The sequence below is a fragment of the Aulonocara stuartgranti genome (assembly GCF_965226115.1).
Source record: "Aulonocara stuartgranti genome assembly, chromosome: 9".
Taxonomy (NCBI): domain Eukaryota; kingdom Metazoa; phylum Chordata; class Actinopteri; order Cichliformes; family Cichlidae; genus Aulonocara; species Aulonocara stuartgranti.
Window position 1 is genome coordinate 4,116,024 of NC_138960.1, and position 18,230 is coordinate 4,134,253.

The following is an 18,230-nucleotide window of genomic DNA, read 5'->3' on the forward strand; positions in this document are numbered from 1 at the left end:
AGAGAGGCCCGAGGAGACCGACGACGCTGTTCAAACCAGGAACATTGCTGTTAGTTAAGTGCTAACCACAGTGCTAACCACTGTCACTGTGCCACTTGTAATCCTATTTTTAATGTTGTTTAGTACATAATGCATTTTTCTTGTCACAGCAAATGTAGAACATACTGACCCCAAACCAGCCTTTGTGTTTAAGCTGAAAAGCTGAATAAAGCTTTAGAGATCAACCAGAGAGGTAATGATAGTTGCATCAGCCTTGCTGCCTCGTCGTGACACTAATCAGCTCTGTGAAGTTGCTGAACAGCGTGACGTGATGCAGAGCGCAGCTTTCTGCAACTGAAAATGAGTGTGCGACTAAATCGCTGCTTCCTATTCTGCTCCAATACTGAAGCTGCATTGTTTTCTCAGCCATGGTTAATGTCTTTGACAGTGAGGCAAATAATTACAACGTCTACCTGTTTCCTCCCAATTTCCCATCCTCTAATTCTCTGTGTGGAAGAGGAGATGGGGGGGGGAATGAAAGCTGATTATCTTCACTCCAGCAAATCTAAAATCAACCAGAAACTGCAAGCATGCTCACTCTGTCATGTTCACTCTCTCTACATCTTTCTCTCTGTGAGACAATCAGTGCTTTTTGTTGACAAAGATAGGAATCTGTGCTATGCTGCCTTTGGCTGGAGTTGCAGAATGCCGTTCAGGCTAAGTGCTAAATGACTGAGTTACATAGAAAAGAATGGAATTCTGGTTGCTGTCACTCCACCTCAATTAGTTAGAATAATTGCAGGCTACAATATATGTGTGGACACTACACAAGCACAAACACAAGTTGATAACACAATTCATACTGTGTATGTAAGATAAGGAGAGACAGCCTGGAAGGTATGGTTCCACTGGCTCGTGCTCAAATCACACTCTGGTAGAGGTGAAGGAAGACGGAGAGAGAGAAGTGAACCTGTGAGTGGAAACAGAGTCCGAGCTAGAAACGGGTAGGTCTCTGTATGAGTGTGCTTCTCAAACCCTCTGACAAATGTGAATCTTAAATCTTAACGCCTTAATTCCCACTGTGTCATATTTGAGACATTGAGACATATCCTACTTTGACAGTAAGACTTCCAGGCCACTATAAGGTGCACTTAAAATCCTTTAATTTTCTCAAAAATCGACAGTGTGCCTTATGATGAATTCTGGTTGTGCTTACTGACCTCAAACCGATTTTATGTTTTAGTACGACTTTGGTAAGCTAGGAAGCCGCACCGCTTGATGGATTGTCTGAGGATTACGACTGCCATAGTCAGGAGCCTCACGGAATAATCTGGGTCCTTAACTCCGTCCGCTTCAGGTCCCAAAGTCAAACTGTCTAAATTCTTTCATCTAATAAAATGAACAGTGTTGCTGCTTTACCAGGTGTAACAATTAAGTTTAACATCCAGGCATCCATGAAAACAGAATTTATTAAATTTAACAGAGTTAGAAGTTAGCAGGAAGTTAGCTCGCTAGTTTCCACCTAAGCATGATGTAGCATGTTCTGACTGAGAGATTTCTGAACAATTCAAACGTACAGCTCTGCTATCACTTCCAACATAAATGAAGACAGAAAACTAAACAGCAGTGACGTTTGTAGGGTTACTGAAGTTGGGCTAGCTGCTATATAATGATGTGCTATGTGATCGCTAGCGACACAGCTATGTTTGCATAACATAAACACAGTGAAGCAGGAGGATGAATGCTAAATTTTTTCACTCACTAATGTGAGGGTTCCCGATGGTTAGGGACAAATGCAATCGCATGGCAGGATGCTGTAAACGGACCAAACTCCAGTCAGGAGAACAACTGAGATAATCCATCCACAATACGAGGTTAGTCATTAATGTACTGCAACAACGTGGAAATAGAGCAGCAGGGGGAGAATTCATAAAGAAAGCAGAATGAGTTGAGTAAAGTTTGACTTATCTGACTGTTTTGTTTCACAAAATGCGCCTTATAATCCGGTGCACCTTATGGTCTGAAAAATAAAGTACTTCAACGTATGCTTTTAATCATTCTCAGGGAAACAGTTTATGCACCCACAAAGAACTCAAGAAAAAAACTGATAGAGTCAGGCAGCTGCCCGAGTAAGGTGTGTAGGGGCCACGCCAAGCACACATTTGCTGGCACAATTAGACAAGGTACTGACAAAGTAAAACCACTAAAACGTTCAATTTGACTGTGCCATATATTTGTGTTCTTACATTCACCTCTAATGGTTGGGTATGTTGAGAAAAGTTCACGGCTGCCGTGTGTGTGTGTGTGTGTGTGTGTGTGTGTGTGTGTGTGTGTGTGAGTGCGTCTATGTGGTATGGATTGACATTTGACCTGCGCTGTACCTGGGCTCCGGGGACATTTCGACTTTTTGCTGTGTATTCATGTGTCCCCCTAAAACATGACTTGTAAATGCATTTTTAAGTGTCTAAATAATAATTTTTTCTACTTCTTATGAGGTCATTATTTATCTTTTGACCTGTATTTGCTTAAACTGTAGTGTAAATTCATTTATTAAACTATAATTAAAAGATTTTCTGATTTTCTTAAAAGTCCACCTATACCCCTCACCTGATTTTTGTGTATTCCAGTGTATTGCACAGCGACGTTTCGAGTTAGAGTGGATGTGTGTAGGTACTGCAATTTAATACACATTTTCAATACACACGGCCGGAAGTCATTGTGATTGGTAGGCTATATATATAGGCGGTACCTACAGGAAACGGCGCCACAACTTTCGCGCGCGTGCCCTTTAACAAGTGTATGTCGACGGCAATACGAAGACGGATTAAAAACACAAAGGTAAGCCTTTTTTAATGTAAAATGCACCATGACTTTAATACTATATGAAATTATAGGTGCACAGGCCTATATTAAACTGGTTTAATTTATGCTTTATGGACTGTTAGTGAGTCTTTGAAGAAGTAAAACGGCCCCAGCGTTTGTCATTGAGTAAATAAAATAGGGCTGACGACTAACCGCGTCAACGCGATAAAGCGGGCTAACCCGTGTTAGGATTTACTCGGTGTTAAAGCATTATTGTGGCTTAAACGTGTTAATGCCGACATCGCGACTAACGCGATTAACAATTAAACCAGCGCAGTCTGAGTCAAAATCCCTGATGTCGCTGTTAGCTAATTTCGGGCAGTTTGTCCAATGTCTGTCATTCTGCTGACAGCCCTAAAATAAAAGCAAGGGTATAAGTGTATTTAGTCGTGTATTTATTTATATGCCTGAAGAAAAAACTTCTTACAGTTTTGATCCCTGAGCTTTCTCAGTACTTGTATCACTCTCTGCAGTCGCCATTACAGAAATGTCACATGTCGCCATTTTGAGTACTAGGCCTTTAACATTTTAAAAGAAGGCATAAATTAGCACTATGAATAAGTCAGCTGTGTTTATGCTGTAAACTACACTACTGCTAGTTCTGCTACTACTGATGATGATGACAATGATGACGATAATCGTAATACTTTATATGCTTTGGTAATACAGCCAATCGTACAGGAGAACATGCGAAGGAGACGCATTCCTCCACGGGAGGATGCAGTCTGTCATGTTTCTGCTGGAAGGGACAAACTGGGACTTGATATCCACTACATAAATGCCTTCAAAGGTAAGTTGGTCTTTAGTTTGGATTAGATTTGGAGTTTGCCACTTTGTCTTTTGTCACTCACTTGGTATGCCTCTGCAATTCAGGTCGGGGCATTTTCACGACTGTTCCATTCCAAAAAGGAGACTTTCTTTTGGAATACAGAGGTAAACTCATAACAAAAGAAGAATGTGAGCGGAGACACAGAGTTTATCATGACAGCCTGAAGGTGTTCATGTTTGAATTCAAGTTTGATGGAAAACTCTGGTGGTGCGTATTATATCAGTGTAGTTTGATTAAGATTAAATGACACATTGCTTTTGATTTATGAAAAAAAAAGCTTCCTAACTAACTAGTTAAGCTAATACTTTTTTGCCTAACCCCACAGTGTGGATGCATCTCAAGAAGATGGGTCATTAGGCAGACTTGTCAACGACAACCACATCAGTCCAAGTGCTAAGATGAAAATATTAAATATCAATGGAAAGCCCCATCTATGCTTATTTGCAAGCAGAGACATAAGTCCAGGCGAAGAAATAGACTATAATTATGGTGACTCGGATTGGCTCTGGAGATGCAAGGTATTTCTACAATTGTACTTTTTGGAACTGATAAATTGCATACCCTAAGCCATTTTTACATTTGTACCTACTCAAATTGGCTTAACGTGACTTAGGGCATCTAGTTTTTCACTGAAATTGAGTATCACCTACTGTGCCTGGGGTAACTATAGCAATGCAGCCGAGCATCCAGTGATATAAATGCCACAGCAAGCATGGACGTCAAGGTGACAAAATGCCTGCTGCTCAGTCTATACTTTAGTGTTCAATTCAGGGATCACGCTGTTAATTTTGGTCGCTATTTCAAACATTTCAGAGTTTCAAAAATGATGGCTTGGATTTTCACGAAGGAGGCGCACTCATAACTTATCGAGTGACACCATTGACCAGCCACCTGGTGGCATTCAGTCTATGTCAAATTTTCTGATCACTTTGGATCACTTGGAACCTTGGTGCAGTAGTTACTGAAAAACTACATGGTACTATAACCTACTGGAAAAACAGGGGTAGGTACTAATGGAAAACAGGCAATTGTGATGGCTGCCACATCAAAGCCCTCTAAAAGCACTAAAAAAATATCAGCAGGTATGCAGAAATAAAAAATGGCTTTCGGTTTCTAAATTTTAACAGTGATTGATGTTTAATGTGATTCTACACAGCAAAATCTCCAGTGTTAAATTAACACTGGAGAGTGTCTATAAGGGTCCACACCTCTGAGTGTTAAATACAACACTGTTGAGTGTTAAATTAACACTTTTGACAGTGTTATATGTTTAAAAGTAACCTAGTCAGTTTTGAAGATTAACAATGGCTAACACTGAGCAGTGCTGATTTTCTAACACTGGAAAATAACTCAAAATGTTAGAAATATTCCAGTGTTAGAAAATCAGCACTGCTCAGTGTTAGTCTTTGTTAATCTTCAAAACTGACTAGGTTACTTTTAAACATATAACACTGTCAAAAGTGTTAATTCAACACTCAACAGTGTTGTGTGGACCCATATAGACACTCTCTAGTGTTAATTTAACACTGGAGATTTTGCTGTGTAGCCTCTTTAGTTAGATTCATTTTAAATTTTGTCCCTTGAAGATAAATGGGCCCTAGTGACAGTTCGTTGCTGCTACAGGTGATTGTTTTACTCCTTTAGCAATGGCTTAAAAAATAAAGAAATCACACTGACTATTTGTCTCTTAATCATAGGGCCTTAAATTCTCTATACATGACAGTGAATATTTTAAAGACAATAGCTTGAAACTTATCTTTCTCATACAGTTTATTTAATGTTTCAAAAGCCTCTTCAAAAATGCACTGTATATTCATTCTCTATCTGTTACACACGAAGACTGAGACCAGCCAGATTCAGAAGACTGTGAGCTGCCTAAAGCCGCAACCAAACAGCTTTCCAAACAATGATCTGGACCTGAAACATCCAGAGCCTGAAAGGGTAAATATAATCCAATGTACCACTTAATGAACTAATAATTTAATCTATCATCATTCTTTATGGATGCTGTGTGTGTGTGTGTTTGGCAGTCACCTGGGTGTGATGTGATTTACATGGACCGTGGCTTGTAGGTCCTTTTCATTGTTTCAAAGTGCAAGTCTGGATAACATCTGAGTGTGTGTGTGTGTGTGTGTGTTAACCACCCAAATGTGACTTAGGAGGACCACACTGTTATTGGGGGACTCCGTCAAAGTTTGCTTCATGGTGACATCACTCTGGTTTTAGGAGGGGTCTTCTCGTATGTCTTGACAGTTTGACCTACAGCATGCAGAGCTGACTGCATGTGCTTTGTTTCTATGTTGAAATTTTTTGAAACTCAGGCTTGAACATTAAGATAGATAGTACTATACAACTTCTTAACTTGTTTTAGGCACTTTTTACTGCTGTAATGCATGGGCTCTCTCTGGCTGTGTACTCTGGCTTCTTCCCACAGTCCAAAGATGTAGCTTATGGGGTTAGGTTAACTGGTGATTCAAAACTGCCCTTTGGTGTGAATGCAAATGCTTGTCCTTCCATGTTAGACTGGCGATCTGTCCAGGTTGTACTGCCCTATGGTAGCTGGTATAGGCCCCAAAACTGCTACCCCACAATCCTGATAAGGATAAGTGGAAGAGGATGGATGATTGCAAAGGAATCAGTTGTTAATTATTGTAGCCAGTATTTTTTTCAGAAGAAAACATTTCTTGAGTGGAAAGCCCCCCCCCCCCCCCCCCCCCCACACACACACACACACACACATGCAAATTAAAGACAGAAGCACAGGACTGCCCAGTACAGTTGCAAGAAGAGCACTTGGTCTAATCTTTGTGCCATCTTTTCTTTGTTGCAGGATCTTGATGAAGAAATGCCTCAGCAAGGCTCAGAAGCCATGCATTCTTCTTCAGTGCAAGATTTTGAAGAGGTAACATTGACCTAGGACAGATTTTAATGAATGTTTCTCATGCACGATGTGTACCTTACGCTATTTGCCGATAGTGAAATGGTCTATTCATCCTCTTGAGTGATGCATTTTTAGTAACTGTCAGATTACTGTTCTTTTGTCTTCATTCTCTATCTGTTACACACGAAGACTGAGACCAGCCAGATTCAGAAGACTGTGAGCTGCCTAAAGCCGCAACCAAACAGCTTTCCAAACAATGATCTGGACCTGAAACATCCAGAGCCTGAAAGGGTAAATATAATCCAGTGTACCACTTAATGAACTAATAATTTAATCTATCATCATTCTTTATGGATGCCGTGTGTGTGTGTGTTTGGCAGTCACCTGGGTGTGATGTGATTTACATGGACCGTGGCTTGTAGGTCCTTTTCATTGTTTCAAAGTGCAAGTCTGGATAACATCTGAGTGTGTGTGTGTGTGTGTGTGTTAACCACCCAAATGTGACTTAGGAGGACCACACTGTTATTGGGGGACTCCGTCAAAGTTTGCTTCATGGTGACATCACTCTGGTTTTAGGAGGGGTCTTCTCGTATGTCTTGACAGTTTGACCTACAGCATGCAGAGCTGACTGCATGTGCTTTGTTTCTATGTTGAAATTTTTTGAAACTCAGGCTTGAACATTAAGATAGATAGTACTATACAACTTCTTAACTTGTTTTAGGCACTTTTTACTGCTGTAATGCATGGGCTCTCTCTGGCTGTGTACTCTGGCTTCTTCCCACAGTCCAAAGATGTAGCTTATGGGGTTAGGTTAACTGGTGATTCAAAACTGCCCTTTGGTGTGAATGCAAATGCTTGTCCTTCCATGTTAGACTGGCGATCTGTCCAGGTTGTACTGCCCTATGGTAGCTGGTATAGGCCCCAAAACTGCTACCCCACAATCCTGATAAGGATAAGTGGAAGAGGATGGATGATTGCAAAGGAATCAGTTGTTAATTATTGTAGCCAGTATTTTTTTCAGAAGAAAACATTTCTTGAGTGGAAAGCCCCCCCCCCCACACACACACACACACACATGCAAATTAAAGACAGAAGCACAGGACTGCCCAGTACAGTTGCAAGAAGAGCACTTGGTCTAACCTTTTCTTTGTTGCAGGATCTTGATGAAGAAATGCCTCAGCAAGGCTCAGAAGCCATGCATTCTTCTTCAGTGCAAGATTTTGAAGAGGTAACATTGACCTAGGACAGATTTTAATGAATGTTTCTCATGCACGATGTGTACCTTACGCTATTTGCCGATAGTGAAATGGTCTATTCATCCTCTTGAGTGATGCATTTTTAGTAACTGTCAGATTACTGTTCTTTTGTCTTCATTCTCTATCTGTTACACACGAAGACTGAGACCAGCCAGATTCAGAAGACTGTGAGCTGCCTAAAGCCACAACCAAACAGCTTTCCAAACAATGATCTGGACCTGAAACATCCAGAGCCTGAAAGGGTAAATATAATCCAGTGTACCACTTAATGAACTAATAATTTAATCTATCATCATTCTTTATGGATGCCGTGTGTGTGTGTGTTTGGCAGTCACCTGGGTGTGATGTGATTTACATGGACCGTGGCTTGTAGGTCCTTTTCATTGTTTCAAAGTGCAAGTCTGGATAACATCTGAGTGTGTGTGTGTGTGTGTGTTAACCACCCAAATGTGACTTAGGAGGACCACACTGTTATTGGGGGACTCCGTCAAAGTTTGCTTCATGGTGACATCACTCTGGTTTTAGGAGGGGTCTTCTCGTATGTCTTGACAGTTTGACCTACAGCATGCAGAGCTGACTGCATGTGCTTTGTTTCTATGTTGAAATTTTTTGAAACTCAGGCTTGAACATTAAGATAGATAGTACTATACAACTTCTTAACTTGTTTTAGGCACTTTTTACTGCTGTAATGCATGGGCTCTCTCTGGCTGTGTACTCTGGCTTCTTCCCACAGTCCAAAGATGTAGCTTATGGGGTTAGGTTAACTGGTGATTCAAAACTGCCCTTTGGTGTGAATGCAAATGCTTGTCCTTCCATGTTAGACTGGCGATCTGTCCAGGTTGTACTGCCCTATGGTAGCTGGTATAGGCCCCAAAACTGCTACCCCACAATCCTGATAAGGATAAGTGGAAGAGGATGGATGATTGCAAAGGAATCAGTTGTTAATTATTGTAGCCAGTATTTTTTTCAGAAGAAAACATTTCTTGAGTGGAAAGCCCCCCCCCCCCACACACACACACACACATGCAAATTAAAGACAGAAGCACAGGACTGCCCAGTACAGTTGCAAGAAGAGCACTTGGTCTAATCTTTTCTTTGTTGCAGGATCTTGATGAAGAAATGCCTCAGCAAGGCTCAGAAGCCATGCATTCTTCTTCAGTGCAAGATTTTGAAGAGGTAACATTGACCTAGGACAGATTTTAATGAATGTTTCTCATGCACGATGTGTACCTTACGCTATTTGCCGATAGTGAAATGGTCTATTCATCCTCTTGAGTGATGCATTTTTAGTAACTGTCAGATTACTGTTCTTTTGTCTTCATTCTCTATCTGTTACACACGAAGACTGAGACCAGCCAGATTCAGAAGACTGTGAGCTGCCTAAAGCCACAACCAAACAGCTTTCCAAACAATGATCTGGACCTGAAACATCCAGAGCCTGAAAGGGTAAATATAATCCAGTGTACCACTTAATGAACTAATAATTTAATCTATCATCATTCTTTATGGATGCTGTGTGTGTGTGTGTTTGGCAGTCACCTGGGTGTGATGTGATTTACATGGACCGTGGCTTGTAGGTCCTTTTCATTGTTTCAAAGTGCAAGTCTGGATAACATCTGAGTGTGTGTGTGTGTGTGTGTGTGTTAACCACCCAAATGTGACTTAGGAGGACCACACTGTTATTGGGGGACTCCGTCAAAGTTTGCTTCATGGTGACATCACTCTGGTTTTAGGAGGGGTCTTCTCGTATGTCTTGACAGTTTGACCTACAGCATGCAGAGCTGACTGCATGTGCTTTGTTTCTATGTTGAAATTTTTTGAAACTCAGGCTTGAACATTAAGATAGATAGTACTATACAACTTCTTAACTTGTTTTAGGCACTTTTTACTGCTGTAATGCATGGGCTCTCTCTGGCTGTGTACTCTGGCTTCTTCCCACAGTCCAAAGATGTAGCTTATGGGGTTAGGTTAACTGGTGATTCAAAACTGCCCTTTGGTGTGAATGCAAATGCTTGTCCTTCCATGTTAGACTGGCGATCTGTCCAGGTTGTACTGCCCTATGGTAGCTGGTATAGGCCCCAAAACTGCTACCCCACAATCCTGATAAGGATAAGTGGAAGAGGATGGATGATTGCAAAGGAATCAGTTGTTAATTATTGTAGCCAGTATTTTTTTCAGAAGAAAACATTTCTTGAGTGGAAAGCCCCCCCCCCCCACACACACACACACACACACATGCAAATTAAAGACAGAAGCACAGGACTGCCCAGTACAGTTGCAAGAAGAGCACTTGGTCTAATCTTTGTGCCATCTTTTCTTTGTTGCAGGATCTTGATGAAGAAATGCCTCAGCAAGGCTCAGAAGCCATGCATTCTTCTTCAGTGCAAGATTTTGAAGAGGTAACATTGACCTAGGACAGATTTTAATGAATGTTTCTCATGCACGATGTGTACCTTACGCTATTTGCCGATAGTGAAATGGTCTATTCATCCTCTTGAGTGATGCATTTTTAGTAACTGTCAGATTACTGTTCTTTTGTCTTCATTCTCTATCTGTTACACACGAAGACTGAGACCAGCCAGATTCAGAAGACTGTGAGCTGCCTAAAGCCGCAACCAAACAGCTTTCCAAACAATGATCTGGACCTGAAACATCCAGAGCCTGAAAGGGTAAATATAATCCAGTGTACCACTTAATGAACTAATAATTTAATCTATCATCATTCTTTATGGATGCTGTGTGTGTGTTTGTGTTTGGCAGTCACCTGGGTGTGATGTGATTTACATGGACTGTGGCTTGTAGGTCCTTTTCATTGTTTCAAAGTGCAAGTCTGGATAACATCTGAGTGTGTGTGTGTGTGTGTGTGTGTTAACCACCCAAATGTGACTTAGGAGGACCACACTGTTATTGGGAGACTCTGTCAAAGTTTGCTTCATGGTGACATCACTCTGGTTTTAGGAGGGGTCTTCTCGTATTTCTTGACAGTTTGACCTACAGCATGCAGAACTGACTACATGTGCTTTGTTTCTATGTGGTTTGAAACTCAGGCTTGAACATTAAGATAGATAGTACTATACAACTTAACTTGTTTTAGGCACTTTTTACTGCTGGTAGTGCATGGGCTCTCTCGCTGTGTACTCTGGCTTCTTCCCACAGTCCAAAGATGTAGCTTATGGGGTTAGGTTAACTGGTGATTCAAAACTGCCCTTTGGTGTGAATGCAAATGCTTGTCCTTCCATGTTAGACTGGTGATCTGTCCAGGTTGTACTGCCCTATGGTAGCTGGTATAGGCCCCAAAACTGCTACCCCACAATCCTGATAAGGATAAGTGGAAGAGGATGGATGATTGCAAAGGAATCAGTTGTTAATTATTGTAGCCAGTATTTTTTTCAGAAGAAAACATTTCTTGAGTGGAAAGCCCCCCCCCCCCCCCCCCCCACACACACACACACACACACACATGCAAATTAAAGACAGAAGCACAGGACTGCCCAGTACAGTTGCAAGAAGAGCACTTGGTCTAATCTTTGTGCCATCTTTTCTTTGTTGCAGGATCTTGATGAAGAAATGCCTCAGCAAGGCTCAGAAGCCATGCATTCTTCTTCAGTGCAAGATTTTGAAGAGGTAACATTGACCTAGGACAGATTTTAATGAATGTTTCTCATGCACGATGTGTACCTTACGCTATTTGCCAATAGTGAAATGGTCTATTCATCCTCTTGAGTGATGCATTTTTAGTAACTGTCAGATTACTGTTCTTTTGTCTTCATTCTCTATCTGTTACACACGAAGACTGAGACCAGCCAGATTCAGAAGACTGTGAGCTGCCTAAAGCCGCAACCAAACAGCTTTCCAAACAATGATCTGGACCTGAAACATCCAGAGCCTGAAAGGGTAAATATAATCCAGTGTACCACTTAATGAACTAATAATTTAATCTATCATCATTCTTTATGGATGCTGTGTGTGTGTGTGTTTGGCAGTCACCTGGGTGTGATGTGATTTACATGGACGAAGTTTATTAGTTGATATCTGCAACTGAATTGAAAACACACCTTTCCAACTGTCCAAAACAAATAAATGTTGCAATATTTTGCTAACAGTGTCACAATCATCGTCTGGTGTGCACAACAATATCATCTTTGGACAAGTGCATTCAGTGTGTGGGACCGGTTTCCTCCCTCAAGTGGCTTGGCTTTAAGTGCAAAGGTGAGACATTTAGTGAATAGGTACAGTGTATAGTAAAAAGCATTAATAGAGTTCAACAAGTTAAGACGTGCTGAAATGAACACTGCTCCCTTTTTAATTAATGGGTGGTCACGTCTAATTAAAGAAATGCAGTATTACCTCATTGGTGCAGGACCTTGTAAAAATGGTATACTTGGGATTGTCCTCAATTCCCCATTCCATAACATAAACTGCTCAAAATAATAAAGGGAACACTTAAACAATGCGATGTTACTCCAAGTCAGTCACACTTCTGTGAAATCAAACTGTTCACTTAGGAAGTAACACTGACAACCAGTTTCACATGCTGTTTTGCAAATAGAGTAGACAACAAGTGGAAATTATAGTCAATTCACCATAATAAAGGACTGGTTCTGCAGGTGGTGACCACAGACCACTTCTCAGCACCTATGCTTTCTGGCTGATGTTATGGTCACTTTTGAATGCTGGCGGTGATTTCATTTTAGTGGTAGCATGAGACAGTCTACAACCCACACAAGGGGCTCAGGTAGTGCAGCTCATCTAGCGTAGCACATCAATGTGAGCTGTGGCAAGAAGGTTTGCTGTGTCTGTTAGTGTAGTGTCCAGAGCATGGAGGTGCTACCTGGATGTGGAGTAGGCCATAGGAGGGCAACAACCCAGCAGCAGGACCGCTACCTCCACCTTTGTGCAAGGAGGAACAAGAGGAGACCTGCAAAATGACCTCAAACAGGCCACAAATGTGCATCTGTCTGCTCAAATGGTCAGAAACTGACTTCATGAGGGTGACTTGAGGGTCCAGCATCCACAGGTGGGGATTGAGCTTGCAGTCCAACACCATGCAGGATGTTTGGCATTTGCCAGAAAACACAAAGTTTGCCAACTTCAGCACGGGCACCCTATGCTCCTCACAGCTGAAAGGAGGTTCAAACTGAGCACGTGACAGTCTGGAGATGCCGTGGGGAATGTTCTGCTGCCTGCAACATCCTCCAGCATGATCATATTGGCAGTGGGTCAGTAATGGTGAGGGGTGGCATTTCTGTGCCTGCCAGAGAGCCTGACTGTCATTGGGTAACAAGATGAGGTCCTCGGACCCTTTGTGAGACCACATGCTGGTGCATTTGGCCCTGGGGTCCACCTAATGCGAGACGACACTGGGCCTCATGTGGCTGGAGTATGTCAGCAGTTCCTCCATGACAAAGGCATTGATGCTATGGACTGGCCCGCCTGTTCCCCAGACCTGAATCCAATTGAGCACATCTGGGACATCATGTCTCACTCCATCCACCACAAACTGTCCAGGGGTTGGCAGATGCTTTAGTCCAGGTCTTGGAGGAGATCCTTCAGGAGACCATCCGCCACCTCATCCCGAGCATGCCCAGGCATTGTAGGGAAGTCGTACAGGCATCTGGAGGCCACACACATTCAACTACACACTTTCATGCCACTCAACTACCTAAAGAACAAAGTATTTAATAAGAATAATTCCTTCATTCACATCTGGGATGTCCTTTTTTGGGGGGGGGAGGGGGATTAGCAGTGTATGTGTAGTCATTAAAATATCCTTAATGTGAACAGTTTTGTTTTTTTTTGTTTTTTCAGCATTTGACATTACTGCAATGCTTTGACAAAAAACTACTTCACTTAAATAGAACTGCAAAGCTAAATTAAGTCTATCAAAATGTGTTTCAGTTTGTTTAGGGGTCTGGCACAAATCTTGCCTTGCAAAATTGGCAAATCAGAATTGCCACCAGTCAACACAGGTGTGTATCCCATTCATATTTGGCTTGACTTTTTTTCAGTTTATTTTTTACCTGTCTAAAGTATTGATCAATTAAAAAAACTTTTGTTCTTACATTCCAGAAAGAAGAAATTTCTGAATATTCAGGGGAGGATGGATTGCCACATTCAGTTCTGGATCAAATATCAAGCGATGATGATGGCAACCACAGCATATCAGAAGAAGAATATGTGCCAGATTCAGAGTCATATGATGAAGATTCAGATGAAGACATCTCATTATTGCCAAGCACATCAAAAGGTCTGCTATGCCAAGATGACATCTCCAAAGCGCATGAACAATCAGATTCAACGAATTTAATCCACAACTTGACAAAGGACAAGCCACAAGATAAAAGTGAGCTTTGCGAAACTGAATCAGAAAAAATGACTTTAAGTAAAAGAAATTACTGCTATTTTTGTGGCAAACCACAAGCTAAAATTTCCCGCCACCTGAAAACGCACAAAACGGCTCCTGATGTTGTGCATGCATTTTCCCTGCCTAGAGACTCAAACGAGCGTAAAAGTCTGTTAGAGAAATTGAGAAATAAGGGAAATTTTAAGCATAATGCTGCAGTTTTGCATGGTGGAGTGGGACCACTGAAAGTGAAGAGAAGACCCAAGATTAAAGCAGTAGAGGGAAAGTTTGCTCATTGCTTTTATTGTCAAGGGATGTATGTTCGCAAGGATCTTTGGAGACATGTCCGCAGATGTCCTAACAAACCAAAAGATGACACGGATAAAGAACCTGGAAGAACCAAAGTACTCGGCCTGGCTTTAACTCTGGAGTCTCAGTGTTATCCGCAGGTGTCAAGTGGAGTCTGGAAGGTTCTTGCTGTTATGAAACAAGATGAGATTGCCTCAGCTGTGCGAAATGACTTTACTGTTATTCAGTTTGCCCAGTCCCTCTACAATAAACATGGACAAGACCCTACAAAGTATGATTATATACGACAGAAGCTTCGTGAAGCGGGACGTTTGTTGTTGTGTCTGCGCACAGAATTCTCAGTGCATAACATGGAAGAAGCTATTAAGCCTGCTAATTTCCAGAGAGTTGTGCAAGCAGTAAAGAAAGTTTCAGGTTTTGATGAAGAGACACTGTCATACAAAACTCCAAGCCTTGCGCTGAAACTGGGACATACACTGCATAAAATGTCTGACATTATCCATTGTCGTGCCCTCATGACAGAGGATGAAGCCCTAATCAAGTCCACTGATGCGTTCAAGAAGTTGTATGTCTCCAAATGGTCTGAGATGGTGTCTCACCGTGCCTTGAACACATTGAGTGAGGCAAAGTTTAACAAGCCATCAACATTGCCCTTTACAGAAGATGTTCGGATTCTCCATCACTACCTTCAAAAATCTGCAGAAAGTGCCTTTTGCAGCTTGGAGAACGAAGCCACAGCTCAGAATTATGCCCAACTTGCACAAGTTACACTCTCACAAATCATTGTGTTCAACCGAAGACGTTCTGGAGAGGTTTCAAAGATGCGCCTCAAAAGTTTTCTTGAAAGAGACAAAACAGCACTCCACACAGATGTTGCCATGGGGCTCTCAGAAATGGAACAGAGACTCTGTAACTATTTCTGTAGAATAGAAATAATGGGAAAAAGGGACAAATGTTCCAGTTCTGCTAACACCAAGCATGCTGGATGCTCTGTCACTACTGGTTAGTAGGAGGCCTGACTGTGGTATTTGTGCCACTAATATCTACCTCTTTGCAAGACCCCGATCAATGAGTCATTACAGAGGAATGGACTCCTTGCGTGTTCATGCACACCAGTGTGGAGCAAAGCAGCCTGAGTATCTAAGATCGACACAGCTCAGAAAACATGTTGCCACACTCTCACAAGTCCTTAATTTGAAAAACAACGAACTTGATCAGGTTGCAGATTTCCTGGGTCATGATATCCGCGTTCACCGCGAATTCTACAGATTACCAGTTCCCACAACACAGCTGGCCAAGATTTCCAAACTGCTTTTAACACTGGAAAAAGGACAACTTTCCCAGATCCAGGGGAAATCACTGGATGAGATCAAAATAGAAGGTTTGTATTGAAAGGAGCAAATATTAGGGCAGTAGTTGAATATTATGCTTTATCAACCGAATTAAAACCTAAAAGCACAGACCATTCTGTTAAATGTCCATGATTTAAGGTTCTTGAAGTCTATTGTTTCATCACTTTGCAACATTTGGCAAACTGCAGAGTGGTGGCCTTAAATAGTAAAACTATGTACTATAATTTCCAGTATTTGTTCTGTATTTTGTCATATCTCGTTGTTAATGTGAGGTTTTTGGGGGGTTTGTGTTTGGTTTTTTGGGGGGGTTTTCCCACAATTTCTCAGATGAAATTGCATTAAGTGATGCTGAAACAAAGGACAGTGAGAGTGAATCAGATGATGATGACACAGCACTCACAATGTTGGCGTGTGGCACCAGTGAGCCTGTACATGCAGTAGCTGATTCCACAAACACAGCGCAGCTCCAAGACACTGTAGATTGTGGTAAGTTACCACTAGCTTGGTTTCTGTGGATAAAATGTTTGTTACAAATATTAAAACTTAATCAAATTGTGTAATCAGCAGATGAAGGACCACTCACAATGCCTGCAGCAAGTGAGACTGCTGCTCCCTCTGAAGGTAAGGGGTGCAGTTGGTTCTCTAAGCTTATTATTGTTTCATCACTTTGCAACATATGGCAAACTGCAGAGTGGTGGCAAAAAGTCACTTGGATGAGTGACAAAATGTTTCTCCCACTGAAAACGCTACGTCCAGATTAACAGAATCAACGTTTTGGGATTTACTTACCTGGATGATTGAGCATGCATCAAGAGACTTTTATTCAACTTTTTATTCAGTCTTTTATTCACAGCGGAACACTAAATGTCTCATTTTAGAAATTTGATAAATTTTCAAAGAGAATTTTAGCTCGTTTTGATATTGATGGTAGCAACACATTTCAGAAGTTAGTACAGGGTAGCATCCATTCTTTTAACCACCAAATGTTTTTTGTTTTTTTTGTTTGGTTTTTTGTTTGTTTTAACTACTACTACTTTATATATCTTCCAGAGAAAAATGCTGCTCAATCCCACAATTCCCGAAGAGCTCCCAAAAACATGTGGTCCAAGGCTGAGGTTGCTGCAGTGATGAGGCATTTTAAAGACCACATAAACGAAGGGAAACTAGCCACCAAAAATGAATGCAGTCATTGCAAATTGGTAGAAGATCCGGTGTTGGCAGGAAGAACAGTTCAAAACATAAGAGATTTTGTAAGAAACAGAGGATTAACTGCAAAAAGGCAGAAAAAAATGAACTAAAATAACTGTTTAGAGAGCTGTGGTTTTACATCTTGGTCAGATTGCCAATTGTTGTTAACACTGATGTTCTGTTTAAAGAAAAAAAAGTTCTTGTTAAATACAGAAGTAGTTTGTATTTCATAATTTTTACATTTAATTTATTTAGGGTTTTTTTTGACGGGTTATATTTAAAATAAAAAATTATAAATGCATATTTTCTCCCCTTAATATTTACCTTTAAACTATTAAAATTCATTTTAAATGTTTTTAATTTTTCTGTTTTCTATATTTTTATATTTCTGTGGGAAGCGTGGGCATTTTTGTCCATAGATTTCTTTTTTTATTTATGGTTAAAATTAATGTTCAGATCCAAGAACACTAATAAAATGATGTTCCAGTAATCCTGTGTCCTGTCAGATGTGTATTCATGGTAATGATGAGCTATTTACATATTACATCATTGTCCCTTTAAAGACCCAATATTGTTTTTTTTGGACCTCATAAAACACATTGTTGTCAAGTGGACAATGTCTCCAGAAAACACAATAGAGTCTGGTTGGTGTGTATCAGTGTATCTAGACTTCTATAGGGAGTGTATGAGGTCTGAAGTGACCCAAATTTTTTTCAGATTTTTTCGAACACTTTAACCTCGCTCCCTTGGCTCTAAGTCCTTTCAAAAGGGTAGTCCACTTAAACCACCACCGGGCGGATTGACGTAGTATAGTCCCGCCATACCACATAGACCCGTATGTGTGTGTGTGTGTGTGTGTGTGTGTGTGTGTGTGTGTGTGTGTGTGTGTGTGTGTGTGTGTATGTTAAAATGGCTAAAGCCTGCTCTCAGCTGGCAGTGATGCAGTATGAGTAAGGTCGTCTGAAACTGACTGAAGGTGCTGGCCCACTTTAATCTAAGCGACAGGCCGAAGAAAAACATTTGGCATTGACAGAACACATGAACTTCCCTCCCACCCAGGCAGAGACTTGCAGTGGCTGTCTCCAAGCTTTAACACAGCCTGTTCCCTACGCTGGCACTCAAAAACCACACGGTGAGCGAAGCAAAAGATTTCCTGTCAGAGAGAAGAAAGTGTGTGTGTGTGTGTGTATGTGTGTGTGTGTGCAAGCATGCATTTCTCTGCACCTTTTTC

The 18,230-nt window shown here is 41.2% G+C and overlaps 2 protein-coding genes and 1 long non-coding RNA gene across 3 annotated transcripts; all 3 read left to right on the plus strand.

The window, feature by feature from the left end:
• The first annotated feature begins 2,271 nt into the window (after nt 1–2,271).
• LOC309714890 (histone-lysine N-methyltransferase set-1-like) lies at nt 2,272–5,487 on the plus strand. The gene is made up of 6 exons (XM_082547618.1): nt 2,272–2,817; nt 3,511–3,631; nt 3,715–3,877; nt 3,996–4,188; nt 4,341–4,394; nt 4,484–5,487. Exons 1-6 carry the CDS (start codon nt 2,779–2,781, stop codon nt 4,592–4,594), a joined length of 681 nt encoding a protein of 226 aa, XP_082403744.1. The 5' UTR covers nt 2,272–2,778; the 3' UTR covers nt 4,595–5,487.
• A 3,736-nt stretch (nt 5,488–9,223) lies between these two features.
• LOC309714550 (uncharacterized protein) lies at nt 9,224–11,728 on the plus strand (the record flags this gene model as incomplete). Its single annotated transcript, XM_082547094.1, has 5 exons — nt 9,224–9,253; nt 10,135–10,206; nt 10,375–10,476; nt 11,360–11,431; nt 11,600–11,728. Exons 2-5 carry the CDS (start codon nt 10,150–10,152, stop codon nt 11,726–11,728), a joined length of 360 nt encoding a protein of 119 aa, XP_082403220.1. The 5' UTR covers nt 9,224–9,253; nt 10,135–10,149.
• A 77-nt stretch (nt 11,729–11,805) lies between these two features.
• Nucleotides 11,806–17,836, plus strand: LOC309714050. The gene is made up of 6 exons (XR_014278790.1): nt 11,806–12,016; nt 13,706–13,776; nt 13,877–15,840; nt 16,139–16,297; nt 16,376–16,432; nt 16,862–17,836. It is a non-coding gene; the product is annotated as an uncharacterized lncRNA (long non-coding RNA).
• The last annotated feature ends 394 nt before the right edge of the window (nt 17,837–18,230 follow it).

What these genes read in the sequence shown, in the direction of transcription:
- LOC309714890 (XM_082547618.1), top strand. Translation starts at nt 2,779, where the DNA reads ATGTCGACGGCAATACGAAGACGGATTAAAAACACAAAG. An exon ending in TTTGATGGAAAACTCTGGTG is followed by an intron (nt 3,878 to 3,995) that starts GTGCGTATTATA and finishes CTAACCCCACAG; the next exon opens with TGTGGATGCATCTCAAGAAG. An exon ending in CAGCAAGCATGGACGTCAAG is followed by an intron (nt 4,395 to 4,483) that starts GTGACAAAATGC and finishes CAAACATTTCAG; the next exon opens with AGTTTCAAAAATGATGGCTT.